General features: G+C 41.5%; 1 protein-coding gene across 1 annotated transcript in view; it reads left to right on the plus strand.

Annotated features, from left to right (window-relative positions):
• Window positions 1–16,326, plus strand: part of mdga2a (MAM domain containing glycosylphosphatidylinositol anchor 2a) — a 924,938-nt gene that overhangs the window by 343,688 nt on the left and 564,924 nt on the right. Inside the window, exon 4 of the mRNA XM_060828983.1 lies at window positions 4,912–5,108. Within this exon, the coding sequence (XP_060684966.1) occupies window positions 4,912–5,108 (197 nt within the window). The remainder of the gene's footprint in view (window positions 1–4,911; window positions 5,109–16,326) is intronic.

Here is a 16,326-nt window from a genome sequence, read left to right on the forward strand (position 1 = left end):
TGCCATAACTTCAGTCCTGAGGACCAATGGGCTGGGAGTGGGCGATGTGTTGTAGTTGTGGCCCCTCTCCAGCAGCCCCTGAGGAAGCTGGGCCTGGCTCTCCATGGTAGGCACCAACCTGGTCATAGAGGCAGAGAGATGGCCACATCATTCTGCACTGCTGCATCTTCTGGACAGTGAGGGCCTTAGTGTCCCACATATATGTCTGCTTTTCTGTGCATCTGGACAAAGTCTCTGATGACTGACACCACAGGATCCTCTCCTGCGTGGCACTGAACAGGTCCCTGCACTCCAGCAGCCCTCTGTGTTCCGACCAGCCTGAAGTATCTCTTCCTGGGCCAGCAGTGGAGCTGACAAATTCATGAGTTTGTGCTCCCTACCATTCGAAAGTAATCTTCCAAGTGAGGCCTCAGAGTGTGCGCTTCTGGATGTGCTGGGTGCTCCCTGGGGCTTGAGTAGCTGGTGTCTGGGGGAGCAGGCTATTTTACTATAGAACTGGTGGAAATGTTGGCGTCACTTGCAAGAGAAAAGAGAACGTGGTTAGTTGCAGTATGCAGTGACTGACATTGACAATGAAGTTAACGTGAGAGTTATAGAATGAAGAATGTGATGACTCAGATGGCTTGACATGGGTATATTGACATCCCTATGGAAGTGATCCCTGTAGAATCTCTCCACACCAGGGCTGAGGAGTTGAATGTCTGGTTCGCCTCTTTCTGTCTGGACCTTTCCTGCTTTATTGTGGGTTGCATCTACCTGTACCGAAAAGAAGGGACTGACTGAATTGAAAGTAAGTAGCAGAGTTTTTCCTGCTTTTGCGAGTGGAATGGTGAGGTATTCCGAGTAAGTGAGTAGCGGAGGCTATGATGGGTACACAGAATGTGAGATTAGTGTGGGCCAGGGAAGGAGGAGGGGTTATATGTGGAGGGCTGTGCAGGGGAAGGGGTGCACAGATTAATGGTGATGAAAGCAAGTGAGAAAAGTTGTTGCAGGCAATAGTAAGAATGATAGAATATGAACCTTGGTAGGAGGTAGGTGTAGTAGTGTGGTGCTGGAAAAAGTGCAGCAGGCCAAGCAGCATCTAAGGAGCAAGTGAATCAATATTCCAGGCATAACTCTTCATTAGGACTGCATGGCTATTACTGAAACATCGACTCTCTTGCTCTTCAGATGTTGCCTGACCTGCTGTACTTTTTCCAGTGTCACACTTTACCAACTCTGACTTCTCCAGCATCTGTAGCCCTCACTATCTCATAGTAGCAGGGAAAAGGTGCATGTGAACTGCAGAGAGATGAATGTGGCACTTACCCTGGCAGAGTAGAGAATGGCATTGAACTTCCTATGGCATCGCTTGTCATTCTTACACACCGGTTGAGATGGCAGTGACTAAGATGGCAACCTCCACTCATGTTACCGGGGTCTGGTGGCATGGCCTTCTTCAGCAGTGCTCTAGGAGGTGTATGCCCGTCCTCTACACCACCCCAGAGAATTACAGTTCTACGTCCTACTTCGCCCACATGTTCAAAATAATAAATCAAGTCAAATAAAATCCTACAGTATGGACAAAGGACATTTGGCCCATTGAGTCCATCCTAACCTCTGAGTAGCTTCTCAACCAGACCCACCCCCTACATTATCCGTGTAACCCTGTATTTCCCATGACCAATTCATCATCCTGCATACCCCTAGACATAGTGACATGTCTGTTTGTAATTATAGTAAAAACAAATATGCAATTGTTGGGATGGTCATATTGTATTCTGGGAAATTCTGTGCATGTGCCATTTATTAAAAAAATGTACAATTCTTTTTAAAGCAGGCGGGTTTGTGCTATATTGTGCATTCTGCGCATTTTGTTCTATTGCCCTCTCTGTTGCTCCCTCTGTTGGGGAGCCATAAATAAAGCTGGTTTATTAGTCCTGCGTATAGATGAGCAAGTGATACTCCTTCCCTGTGTAAAGCACAACAGGAGCTGCATCTTTTCATGGGTTGAAGTCTTGTTCTAAAGTACGATGTAATGTTTACAATGAGGTCAACCATATGCACCTCATAGAATATGAGTTCCCTAACTGGGGCTGTTAACCTGGTCCTGACAGATGTAAACAGGACTGTCAGTGTTTCTGTTCACTCTGAGAGCTAGCTTTGAGGAAACCGGACCAGTGTTAAGTACAAAACACATGAGAATAAAGGGTGACTTGGTGATGGGATACCGGCCTCTATGGAGTTATTTCATAAGGTGTAGCAGAGCTTACAAACATGACTGCGAATTCATGACATTGCCTCACACGATGAGCTTTCAGATCAAAGGGAAGACAACTGTTTGACACCAAGTTTGTGATTTTTTTTGTATAATGAAGTGGATATTCATTAATGAGTACATCACTAGATCATTGCAAGTGTGCAGTATTCTGAATCTAATACATAATATTGCTTGTACACTAACTATCAGTCTGCAATGTCTTGCAGTGACTTTGATATACAGGTATTGACTGTAACTAAGTGCTTCAGTTGCAAGTTGTTTGTTCCCAGTTCTCTTTAATTACAATTTGTGTCTACCATTGAATAATTAGAGGCTACCAAAGAGACCTTGTGTAACTTTTAGCAGCCATTGACCAGCTATACATTTTAATTACATTGAAATATGTTGATTTCAGAGAAAGTTGTATAGGCGACACTGGTGGTTGTTAATTATTTAAGTCTCAATGGCTATGTTGTTTTTCAGTGAAGCTTTGAATTAGAAGATTACATGTGTCATAATTTCATTCTCAATAAGCATGTACTTTAATTATTCTGACCCTTTTAAATCCATTTCAAACACTTAACATTCAACAAAGATTATTAACTTTTGTAGTGATTTGTTTTTAAACCTATTTCAATCTGAGAAATTTGGATCTCACACTCCTTCCTTCAATTTACATGGTGTGAACAAAATTGGGGAAAAAAATCTTTTTCTGTCATTTTGTAATTGAGATCCAATATATTCATGAACACTTTAAAATTTAATGTTACACATGATCACTGTCCACAAGTATTTATTTGTCCTAATGTTAATCCAGAGCTGTGGTGAGTGGCAGCTGGTACAAAGTTCAGGTGTTGGGCAGGAAGGACGGCATTCCCTGAGGTAATGATAAATTTAACAGCAGGTCATGATTAGTATTTTTAGAATCTATTTCCCAGGGACCTTACAGAGGTTTATAAAATCATGAGGAGCTTAGTTAGGCTGAACAGTCATGGTCTTCTTTCAAAGGTAGGGAGTCCAAAACCGGAGGTTTAAGGTAACAAGATAAAGATTTAAAAGGGACCTAAAGGACAATATTTTCACACACAGGGAGGTGTGTGTGTGGAATGAGCTGCCAAAGGAAGTGGTGGAGGTTGGTACAATTACAACATTTAAAAGACATCTGCGGGTATATAAATAGGAAGGGTTTGGAGGGATATGGGACAAATGCTGGCAAATAGGACCATGTTAATTTACAATGTCTGTTTGACATGGATGGGTTGGTCCAAAGGGTCTGTTTGTGTGCTGTACCATTCTATTTCTCTCTGATTCAATATAGTCAGGGGGACAGTGTAGTGCTGAAAAGCACAACGGGTCAGGCAGCATCTGAGGAGCTGGAGAATGGACATTTCCGGCATAGGCCCTTCATCACTTTCTCCTATTTAATTTAGTCAGCCTGGTTGATTTGCTGTGGAGCAGGTTGGCCTTCAGCATCTGGCCATAACAGACGGAGTCTGGGAGCGACTGGATATCAAGGGGCATCAACAAAGGACTGTGGGAAATCAGAGGAAGAGGAGAGAAGATTCCAACACGGTCTGGAAGAAAAGGAGGAGTGGTTATATTTCTGTGAATGACAGGGGAACAGGAGAGAATCTCAGGTCAAAGTAGACATCAGGAGAATATTGGTTCATGAACAGTGATTTGATTGCTGTGAACGTAGAAGGGTATCTGTGATGAGGCAATGGAAATGAATCCTTCTCCTTGACTATAAGCAGCGTTGACAAAGTATTTTCTTATTCTTTGCATCAGTTTGTGCCTCTCTTTAGTTCTGAAATTTTCTGAGATCTGGGAAACACAAATAGGCACCACTTAAAGTTGGAACAAGAAAAAGAAGCTCCATGACCAACACACTTTCCATTAATAAGTTGGTCAGTCATCTTTTAAAGTTGGAAGTTGGCAGCTTTGTGACATGCTATATTCATATTTGAGATATTTTCTATTCATGCTTTGACACTTGATGGCGGTAAGCTGGGTTAAAACTCTCTTCATTTGGTGAAATGTTAACTTATGCAGAACCCACACAGGGTTAAAATTAGGCCTATTCAGTCCAGGTTGTTCATGAGGACAGTTTGTGTTATTTGTGCAGCCACTCTCACTGATTTCAATCTGTCTTTTATTTACAGCCTGTCAGGGTCCCAGTTTAAACTGCCTAAACCTAATGACTACACCTTACAGCAAAATCTACCTTTACTTGGATGTTGATCAAAACTAAATTTGAAAAACGTGCAGAAAGTCCACAGATACTTAATCTCAGTTAATGCAGGTGTGAGCACTTCCCAGGAGTTCAGGCAGAGATTCTTTGACAGGGTTGAGGGAAAATTAGTCATGCCCTGAGAATGTTTGCTGTTGACAGGATTCGAAACAAATAGAAAATATTTTCTTTCTTGCCATTGACATTGTTCACCTTGAACACAAATTTCATAAAACTGACTAGCAGAAAAATATAATTATATCTCCTCCATCAGTTTATGCCAGCAGAAAAGTTACATGAAGAAGGAAGAGTATTTCACTCCTGAAACTGCAGTTGGCATTTCACCTAAGATTTATGATACAAATTCCACAAACAGTATTAAAATGATTGATATTAAAGGTTATTCAACTCAACTGAAGATTTTTCTTTTTGTGTTTTGCAGATTTGGATGACCCTGTACTGACGATACATCATAGTATAGGTGAAGCAAAGGAATTGTTTTACTTTGAAAGAACTGTATTCCTTAGGTGTTCAGTCAATTCAAATCCCCCTGTCCGATACAGTTGGCGTCGAGGAAGAGAAATTCTATCACAGGGATCAGACAAGGGGATTGAGATCTATGAACCCTTTTTTACTCAGGTACATTATAGACCTTATTGTCAATGTCTGAACAAAGTAACTGAATCCCATTTGACTTGTTTGTCATTTTGTTGTAATGCGACAATTATGTCTCTCAGCAACCTCATGCTATAGAAAATCATGCAATGGAAAACTGCTATTGAAAATCGCACTGTAGAAGATTGCAATCGGAAATTGCTCTACCCAATCACTGGAAAGTTCGCATTATCCAAACATTATCCATAATTCGTTAATTGCATTAAAGCCAATTTGTGTTAACAAAACGCGTGTAATAGCAAAACAACCTGCATAGTAGACATGACTTCCTTGCTGATGGCTAGGCTGAAAATACCTTCCATTAAGCTGTGTTCTAAATTTGGAAACTTGCGGGAGTGGCTCGGGAGGGTAATCTAACTGCACTCTTCCTCCACGATCACTTTTTAATACTCCAACCAGTCTCCAGACTGGCTGCATATGGTGTAATTTGCAAATGCACAATCTGCCATACAACAAAGCTTTTGATGCAAATTAAAACATAATAAAATGAATTAAGATATAACAAATTTAGTGAATAGAGCTGATATTTCAGGTGAAATAGTGCAATGCGGATGTCTTCTGGCATCACAGGTAAAATTTCAAATATTTATTTTAAAATATATTTCAAATGTCCATTTTTAAAGTAAAATGCAAGAAACAAAACTTTCGTATTTGCATTTTTATTTATACTGATGTACTGTTCAAATTGGTCTAATTACAGCATGCTGATTAGTGGTACATTTTGCTGATTGAAGCATTTCACTCAATTGCAGATTTCACACACTCCACCCCATTTTTTATCCTTGGCATCAAATTTGTGACAAGATCAAGCTGTTACACTAATAAGAGAGATATGTTTTCTAACCACAGTATGCTCAAGTAATCCAAGATTAACACATCCTCTTTGACCCATGGTCTGTCCACTTAATTGTGTAATGATAAATGCCTCAGATTGTGGTAATGGCCTGGAGCAGATGGACATAGACAGATGGAGCAGTTCTCTTCAGCATCTGTACAGCTATAGCTATAGGATTTTCTAAACATTAGGCACTAGCTATTGAATTTACTTTATGAAGTATAGAACAATTGGACACTTGGTTATACCAATTTTTTCCATATGAAAGAATAGGACTATAATGTGCCTTATTGTTGTGCTGAAATTTGCTATTAATGTTAGGAGATGAATAGTCAAAGGAAGTACTATAAACCTTCTAGCATTCTCAATGCAGGTTGCCCGGCTGAATTTTAGATAATATTAACTCAAAATCCCACCTTTCTAATTTTGTGGAAACTGCAGGGTTTTGCTTCAACCAGAATCACAACATCAGCGAACTTCCTCAAGCATGCTCCAGCTGTCTGCCTTTTACTACTATTCCTAATTAAAATAAGCATCTGCATCCAGAAGTCACTGTCTGCTAAATCTATTTTACAGTTCAGACTCTGCAGTTATATTTAACACAGATGAAGTGATATGGTAAATTGGATTAATGTGTATTTACAATTCCTTTTGTTGTTTTGAGAGTTGAATTAACATTTAAAAAGATGCAAAATTGTTGATAATTAAAAAAAAGTCAATGTTTTGAGCTGAAGAATTACCTGGAGCCACCTTCGCCAAAGTGGAGAGAAAATTCCTCCTGTTCACTTGACGATTTAATTAAATTTGAGAGTACAAACCCTTGCAGGTTTCATTATCTGCTTCAATATTCATTCTAAAAATTAATTTCTTAGTGGATGACACTGAGAATTAAATTGATATCAACAATCATACTAACTTTGGAGCAATTTTTAAAAGACGCTCCTGAAACTAGGATGTTAATCCTAACATGTCCTTGAATCACCAGCAGTTTGGAATTAAGAAAGTTTGCAAATTGTGTTAGCTGTAGTTCAATGGGTCGTATTCCCATGCCTGACTCACAAGAATGTGAATTGATGACTGGAGCAAGGAAATCTAGTTTGACACTCCAGTGCACTACTGAGGGAATTTTGCATAGCCAGAGGTACATTTCTCAGATGTGATATGAAACCAATGACCCATTTGCTCTCTCAGTTGAAAGAAAAGGTTCTGAGGCATTATATCGAACAGCCAAGGAAGATTTCCCTGCAGCCTGTTCAATCAACATCACACAAGTAGATTATCTTGCTATCGTCACATTGCTGTTTGTAGGAATGTGCTATGTGGAAATTGGCTTCCTCACTTCCTATATTATCACAGTGACCACACTTGCAAAAATGCTTTCCTGTCTATCAATTGTTTTGTGATGACCTGAAATTATGAAAAGAGCTTTATTAATGTATTTCTTACAACACTCCTTTAAAATCACAAATGAGAAGGGTAAGAAAGTGATAATGTAAATTGACTATTAATGCAGAAGCCTGAATGAATGTTTCAGAAACATGATTTCAAATCTTGCCACAGCAGCTGGGGAAATTTAAATGCAATTTATTAAAATAAAAATCTGGAATAGAAAGCTAGTCTCAGGATGAAAGTGCCATTACAAGCCAATCTGGTCATTAATGAGTATAGAAACTCTTTAGATAGTCTGCCTTGTATGGAATCTGAAATGCATGGCATTGTAGTTGACTCTTAACTACCCTCTAAAATTGTCAAGCAAGTCCGCCTGGTGTATCAAATGAGAATAAGATAGGACAAATGTCACCATTGACTTAGATATAAGATGTGATATGACCAACGTACACAGAAAACCAAAAAACTGTGGATGCTGGAAATCTGAAAGAAAAACAGAAATTGCTTGGAAAAGATCAGCAGGTCTGGCAGCATCTGTGGAGAGAAAGCAGAGGTAATGTTTCAGGTCGAGTAACCTGTCTTCAGAACTACTACTAGGTGCTGCCTATTGAGTTTTTCCAGCAATTTCCAATTTTGGTGCAGAAAACCAGTCCACCTTGCAAAGTTCTCCCAAATATCACCCATATATTTAGACTAAAATTGGGAAAACTCTATCACTGATTAGTTAGTGAGCAGTCACGTGTACAGAATCATTCTTTACAACCAATGTCCTCAACTCCTCCATTATCCTCCTTGGTTACCTCCTGACCCATTGATCACATTGAATGACCAGATGTGACAGCACAATGACATACATTCAGAAGTACTTGGATGGGATAGATTCAGGATTCCTGATGAAGAGCTCTGGCCTAAAATGTCGATTTTCCTGCTCCTCAGATGCTGACTGACCTGCTGTGTTTTTCCAGCAACGCACACTCAACTGTGATCTCCAGCATCTGCAGACCTCGCTGTCCTAGATTCGGATCAGTTTATAGCAGGTTAAAACACGGGGTGCTCTGAGCCAACATTTGCAGAAGAGTTATACTTTTTCATAATTTATAAACTCATTCAACTCCTCAAGCCTATTTGGTCATTCGTAAGATTATAGCTGATCTGATTTTGGCTGCAACTCTACCTTCTGACTTAGTCCTAATAACATTTAACTCCCCTGTTAAGAATCTATCTCTGCCTTAAAAAAACAATTCAAGGGCTCTGTTTCAACTGCACACTGAAGAAGGGAGTTTCAACAACTCAAACATCTGAGAGAAAGATATTCCCTCATCTGCTTCTACAATGGCCCAGATTTTCTGGATGGTTGGGCAGTTGTTATTTCAGTTGAGTTGAGAGTTACATGTGGGTACCCTGTGGAATCCCTATTTTAGTACAAGAATGAGAGGTGACTTTCTTAAAACATACACTATTCTTCAAGGATTTGGCAAGGGCAGATGTGAAAAGTATCTCCTTGTGGGAGAGTCGAGGGCCAGAGGGCATAATTTCAGAATAAAGGGTCACACATTTAAAACAGAGCTGTGGAGAAATTTCTTCCCTGAAGATTGTGAATCTAAAGACTTTTTTACCACAGAGGGCTATTGGTGTTGGTTTTCTTTAGGTATATTCAAGGCTGAAACTGTCAGATTTCTAACAATTAAAGGAATCAAAGATAATGGGGTAAAGACAGAAAAGTGGAATTGAGAATTATCAGGTTATCCATGATCTCATTGAATAGTGGAGATTTGATGGGATGAATGACCTATTTCTGCTTCAATGTCTTATGGAATTGCCTGAGATTGTAAAGATCCCAGTGGGTTATTTGTTTGCACCTGTTACCCTCCAAAGGTCTCTATTTAAATCAAAGGATTCAGATGGTTCTGATAAAATTAAGTAAACAGATACTTAGGAAAAAAATAGGGTCATTCAACACACAGAATAACCTTTTTGGATAGCTGTCCAAATAACCCCGTACTTACCTCACACACCCACAGTTGCATCTCCCCTGGAAGACTTGCACTACACCAATTCTGGTCCAACACTATCATCTTCCACACCTCACCTGACCCCTTTGTCAATAGACAATAGGTGCAGGAGGAGACCATTCAGCCCTTCGAGCCTGCACTGCCATTCAACATGATCATGGCTGATCATTCCTAATCAGTATCCGCTTCCTGCCTTAGATTAGATTAGATTAGATTACTTACAGTGTGGAAACAGCCTTATCTCCATAACCTTTGATTCCACTATCTTTGAGGGCTCTATCCAACTCTTTCTTAAATGAATCCAGAGACTGGGCCTCCACTGCCCTCTGGGGCAGAGCATTCCACACAGCCACCACTCTCTGGGTGAAGAAGTTTCTCCTCATCTCTGTCCTAAATGGTCTACCCCGTATTTTTAAGCTGTGTCCTCTGGTTCGGTACTCACCCATCAGTGGAAACATGTTTCCTGCTGCCAGAGTGTCCAATCCTTTCATAATCTTATACGTCTCAATCAGATCCCCTCTCAGTTTTCTAAACTCAAGGGTATACAAGCCCAGTCGCTTCAGTCTTTCAGTGTAAGGTAATCCCTCCATTCCAGGAATTGACCTCGTGAACCTACGCTGCACTCCCTCAATAGTCAGAATGTCTTTCCTCAAATTTAGAGACCAGAACTGCACACAGTACTCCAGGTGTGGTCTCACCAGGGCCCTGTACAGCTGCAGAAGCACCTCTTTGCTTCTCTCCTCAATTCCTCTTGTTATGAAGGCCAGCATGCTATTAGCCTTCTTCACTACCTGCTGTACCTGCATGCTTGCCTTCATTGACTGGTGTACAAGAACACCCAGATCTCTCTGTACTGCCCCTTTACCTAAATTAATTCCATTGAGGTAGTAATCTGCCTTTCTGTTCTTGCCACCAAAGTGGATAACCACACATTTATCCACATTAAACTGCATCTGCCATGCATCTGCCCACTCACCTAACTTGTCCAGGTCACCCTGTAATCTCCTAACATCCTCATCACATTTCACCCTGCCACCCAGCTTTGTATCATCAGCAAATTTGCTAATGTTATTGCTGATACCATCTTCTATATCATTAGCATAAATTGTAAAAAGCTGCGGTCCCAGCACGGATCCCTGTGGTATCCCACTGGTCACTGCCTGCCATTCTGAAATGGAACCATTTATCACTACCCTTTGTTTCTATCAGCCAACCAATTTTCAATCCAATCTAGTACTTTGCCCCCAACACCATGCGCCCTAAGTTTACTCACTAACCTCCTGTGTGGGACTTTATCAAAAGCTTTCTGAAAGTCCAGATACACTACATCTACTGGATCTCCCTCGTCCATCTTCAGAGTTACCTCCACCAACCACTGCTTCCCTTACTTTGTATCTGCTCCCCCCACTTCCCCTGCTGTTTAATATGCCTGCCCCTCCCTCCATTCTGTACTCAGACCCCTCCCCCTGCTGCTGGATCCCAACAATCCCCCCAAATCAATACAAGGATGGCACAATGGCTCAGTGGTTAGCACTGCTGCCTGACAGTGCCAGGGATTCAGGTCCAATTCCAGCCTCAGGCAACTATCTGTGTGGACTTTGCACATTCTTCCCATGTTTGTGTGGGTTTCCTCTGGGTGCTGTGGTTTCCTCCCACAGTCCAAAGATGTGCAGTTTTCAGGAATTAGTCATATTAAATTGCCCACAGTGTTCAGGCATAGGTTAGGTGGATTAGTCATGAGAAATATAGGGTAGGGGAATGGGTCTGGGTGTGATACACTTCGGAGAGTCATGTTGGGCAAATGGCCTGTTTCAATACTGTAAGGATTCTATAGTAATACCCAGCCTCATGATTGTCTCACTTCCTGCCGCCCTTGTGAGCTTGTACTTGGCATCCTCTCCATCTGACAGCTTACCTCTTACACCCTTGTCCTTTCAGCACCATAACCCTCACACTTTAATATGTGCTTATCTTTTGACAGCAGCTGTCAATGTGGCTGTCTGTGATTCTGGATATTCACATACCTGAGTGTGACAGCTCACTGCTGTGAAAAGGGCCTGTGGTTTCCATTCCCCTGGAAATCTGTACTACAAAAGAATTGTCAGAATGAAAGTAACAGTTCCACATTTTGAAGAAGCCCTGGTCAGAATTATCTCTCAGCAATGTGGAGCTCCCTCTTTACACTGGAGAAAAATAGAGGCAAAATGGCAACTTGTGTGAGATTGCCACTCCTCAGAAAATCAGGCATTCTGTGTCAGATTTGGGTGGTGCAGTGGCTCTGTGGTTGGCACAATGGCCTCACAGCACAAGGGATGCAGGTTCGGTCTAGCCTTGGGCGCCTGCCTGTGTGGAATTTGTACATTTTCCCTGTGTCTGTTTGTTTCTTCTGGGTGCTCTGGTTTCCTCCCACAGTCCAAAGATGTGCAGGTTAAGTAGATTGAATGTGTTAAATTGCATATCGTGTCCAGGGATGGGCAGGTTAGGTGGATTAGCCATAGGAAATGCAGGGTTGCAGGGAAAGGGTGAGGGTGTTGGATCTAAGTGGAATGCTTTTCAGACAGTCCATGTGGGCCTGATGGGTTAAATGGCTTGCTTCTACACTGTAGGGATTCTATGTGTCCTCCTTGTTCTAGATATTTCCACAAGAGGAAACATCCTCAGGAATCAGTGGAGGCAGCTTGGGGGATTTGGAACAAAATGACGCTGCAACCAGCAGAATCAATTAATGATAGCCAATTGTAATTTTATGAAGGACAGTTGTGAGTGGCGCAAGACAATTAAACAATAAATGGAAGGATAGAAATTTCAGGCAAAACTCAGCATATCTGGGGACATCTAAGGGGAGAAAGCAGAGTTAACATATCAAGGCCAGTGACTCTTCATCAGAACTCATGGTGAAAAGTCACTGGAATTGAAACATTAACTCTACTTTCTCCCAACAGATGCTGCCAAACTTGCTGAGTTTCACCAGCAATATCTGTTTTTTTTTCAGATCTCCAGCACCCACAGTGCTTTGTTTTATTATAATGAATGGCAGGAGCAAGGTCCTCAGAGACCTCAGTTTTGTGAAGGTCAGAGGTGAAGCAAAAGTGACTGTGTTTTTGTTGCGAATGTTTAGTTTCTCTGCTCTTTTCCCCTATCATAGGTAGATAACTTCAAATGTTTCCCTCATTATACTCCATCTTGCACATTTCTGACCACTGCAAAGTAATTTACTTCGCCTGTGTCAGACATTCAGTTCCTTTAATCATATTGAACAAAGGCTACAATGAGGAATACTTGAGTAGTCCAATATCTAACATGGAGGACAATCTCTCAACCTCAGAATACTGGTTCAGGAGTTCTTCAGGGCAGTCTCCTAGGGCCAATCATCTTGAGCTCCTTTATCAATGCTATTTGCACTATTATAAAACCAGAATGGGAATGCATGCTGATGATTGCTTGGTTCAGTATTATTATAAGTACCTCAGATAATAAAACAGATTATGCCTGCTTGCAACAATACCTCGAGTTCAAGCTTATGCTAATAAGTGGCACAGTACATTCATGCCACAAAATACCCAGGAAATGGCCATCTACTCTTGACATTCAATGGCATTGACATCTTTGAAACACCCACCATCAATATCTTTCTATTGATCAGAAACTGAACTGTGCACGGCATGTAAATAACATGGCTACAAGAGCAGGGTAGAGGCAAAGATTTAGTTCATTTAGTTTCTCTCTCAAACTGTTCAAAAGGCACAATTCAGTCAAAAGCCAATTATGTTTTATGTTTTGGCAATATATAGGTTTTATGTGTGTAACACGCGTTTTATTTCCAAGTGCTGCAGAAATATCCACTCTTTTGCTGCCAGCTTCTTGCTTTTGAGAGTGCCCAGTGTGCAGATTAATCACAAATGATGGAAATGAATAGCTAGAAAAGTCTAGAAGACTTATGCTGCAGACACGGAAAAGCATGAAATAAAAACAAAATTGACACTTACATCGCCTCTATAGAGAGCAACATTGGGTAAACAATTCAGGATGACTGGCCCTTCTGAAACCTGTCTGGACATTGATCTCAAACATTAACTCAATCATTCTCTTTCCAGACATCACGAGAGACCAATTGAGTGTTCCCAGAGTTTTATGGTTCCTTACAAACTCAACCACAAACTGGTTGGGAGCAGGGTTAGTTGAGTTAGACATTCAGTCCTGCTCTGCCGTCAATAAAATCATGGCTGATTTGGTTATTCCATATTTTTATCCACCCTGACATTCTCTTACCCTTTGCTTATCAAGACCTTGTCTACTTTAACCTCAAAAATATTCAAAGTCTCTGCTTCCATCATCTTTTGAGGGAAAAACAGAAGCATAGTGGTTCAGTGGTTAGCGCTGCTGCCTCATAGCATCAGGGTTTAATTCCACTCTCAGCCTGTGAGGAGTTTGCACATTCTTCCCATTTCTGCATAGGTTTCCTCCCATAGCACAACGGTGTGTAGGCTGGGTGGATTGGCAATGGGAAATACAGTGATAAGTGTTTCTGGGTGGGATGCTCTTTGGAGTAGGCATGTTTACCCACAATGGGCTGAATGGCCTGCTTTTGCACTGTAGGGATTCTATTAAAAAAGAGTTTGAAAGACTCCTGACTCTCTTTGAGGAAAAATAGTGCTCTCCCTTGTTGTAAACAATTAATTCCAGTTCTAGATTTTCCTGTAAGAAGAAACATTCTATCCACATCCACCCTCTCAAGACCCCATAGGATCCTGTATATTTCAATCAAACCACATCTTAGTTTTCCAAACTATAACGATGCAACCTTACCCTGGCCAACTTTTCCTTGAAAAGACAAGCTGTTCCAGGCACTGGACTCGTAAACCTTCTCTGAATTGTTTCCAACGTACTTACATCTTTCCTCAAATAAAGAGACCAATACTGTACACAACATTCCAGATCTAGCCACCAATGCCCAACACAACTGAAGCAGCACCTCCTTACTTTTGCATTCAATGTTCCTCTCAATAAATAATAACATTCTATTAGCTTTCCTAATTAGTATCTGTAACTGCGTATTAACCTTTTAAGATTCATGCTGAAAATGTGTTGCTGGAAAAGCGCAGTAGGTCAGGCAGCATCCAAGGAACAGGCAATTCGACGTTTCGGGCATAAGCCCTTCATCAGGAATGCCCATTCCTGATGAAGGGCTTATGCCCGAAACGTCGAATTGCCTGTTCCTTGGATGCTGCCTGACCTACTGCGCTTTTCCAGCAACACATTTTCAGCTCTGATCTCCAGCATCTGCAGACCTCTCTTTTCCCTTTTAAGATTCATGCAAAAGGACAGCCAGATCACTCTGGTTTTGCAGGAGAATTTGGTCCTGTGGAATGCTCCTCCTGTAATATGTGAGAAAGCATGGACACTTCAGTGTCCACAGTGACCATGTATGTAGGAGATGTGTTCAGCTGCTGATGCACTCACTTTGGAACATCCATGATGTTGAGGACATGGTGCATAGCACATTTAGTGAGCTGGTCATACCTCTCCCCTCATCTCTGTCCAAACCCTAAAGGATCTTTCTACATCCAATAGAAATTTACCTGTACCTCTATCAACATCATCTACTGTGTCCGTTGCACCCGATGTGCTCTCCTCTACATCCCCTCCCACTCCACCAAGGACATGCAGGTCCTGGGCCTCCTCCATCGCCAAACCCTTACCCATGAGAAAGAACACCTCATCTTCTGCCTTGGGACCCTGCAACCACACGGGATCAATGTGGAGTTCACCAGTTTCCTCATTTCCCCTCCCCTAGCCATTTCTCAGTCCCAAGCCTCCAACTCTGCACCGCCCCCTTGAATGGTCCTATCTGTCCATCATCCTTCCTTCCACCCATCCGCTCCACTGTCATCTTCGATCTATCACCTTCTTACCCACCTTCATCTACCTATCATATTCCCAGCTATCTTCCTCCCAGCTCCATCCCTTCCCATTTATCTCTCAGCCCCCTGGCCCACAGGCCTCATTCCTGATGAAGGGCTTATGTCTGAGACGTCGATTCTCCTGCTCCTAGGATGCTGCCTGACCTGCTGTGTTTTTCCAGCACCACACTCTCTACACCGCTATTAAAGGTGGAGAAGTGTTGGGTGACTACCCAGCAGAAAATTAAGTATGGGCAGGCAATAAAGGAGTCTACTGTGGCCATCCTCTCTCAAACAGATAGACCATGTTGAATAATGTTAGGGTTGGCACCTCAGGGAAAAACAGTGACAGTCAAATTTGTTAGCTCTGCTGAATAGCAGGGAAGGAAAGTTTCAGAGAGCACATTAGTGATAGAGGCCTGGATTTTGAGGGGAATTGATAAGCAATGTTATGACCACAAATAGAATTCTCAAATGGTATATTGCCTCCCTTGTGCCAGGTTCAGGGATGTCTCAGGGATGCTGCAGGGCATTCTGGAGGAGAGTGAACCATTGACATTTGTGATATATGTCAGTACCAATGAAATGGATTTTTAAAAAATGAGATCGTGAAAGAGAAAGTTATATAAATTCTTTTAAAAATGTGGCTCAAGCACTGATCTCTGAGGCACCATTCCTTACATCTTGTCAACTAGAGAATAACCTATTTATGCACATGGTCTGTTTTATGTTTGTTAGCCAATCTTCTATCCATGCTGAAAGTTGAGCTTTTATTTTATACAATAACCTTTAATATGGCACTTTATTCAATGTTTTCTGCAAATCTAAGTACAGTACATTCACCAACTGTCCTTTATCCACATGTTAGTTATTCAATGAATTCCAAGAAATTGGATAAACCTAATTTTCCTTTAGAGTCAGAGAATCATAGAGCACGGAAACAGGCCCTTCAGTCCAACTCGTCCATGCCAACTAGATATCCCAACTTAATCTAGTCCCACATGCCAACACCTGGCCCATACCACTCCAAACCATTCCTATTCATA

Source organism: Hemiscyllium ocellatum, chromosome 8, assembly GCF_020745735.1.
Source record: "Hemiscyllium ocellatum isolate sHemOce1 chromosome 8, sHemOce1.pat.X.cur, whole genome shotgun sequence".
NCBI classification, from domain to species: Eukaryota; Metazoa; Chordata; class Chondrichthyes; order Orectolobiformes; family Hemiscylliidae; genus Hemiscyllium; species Hemiscyllium ocellatum.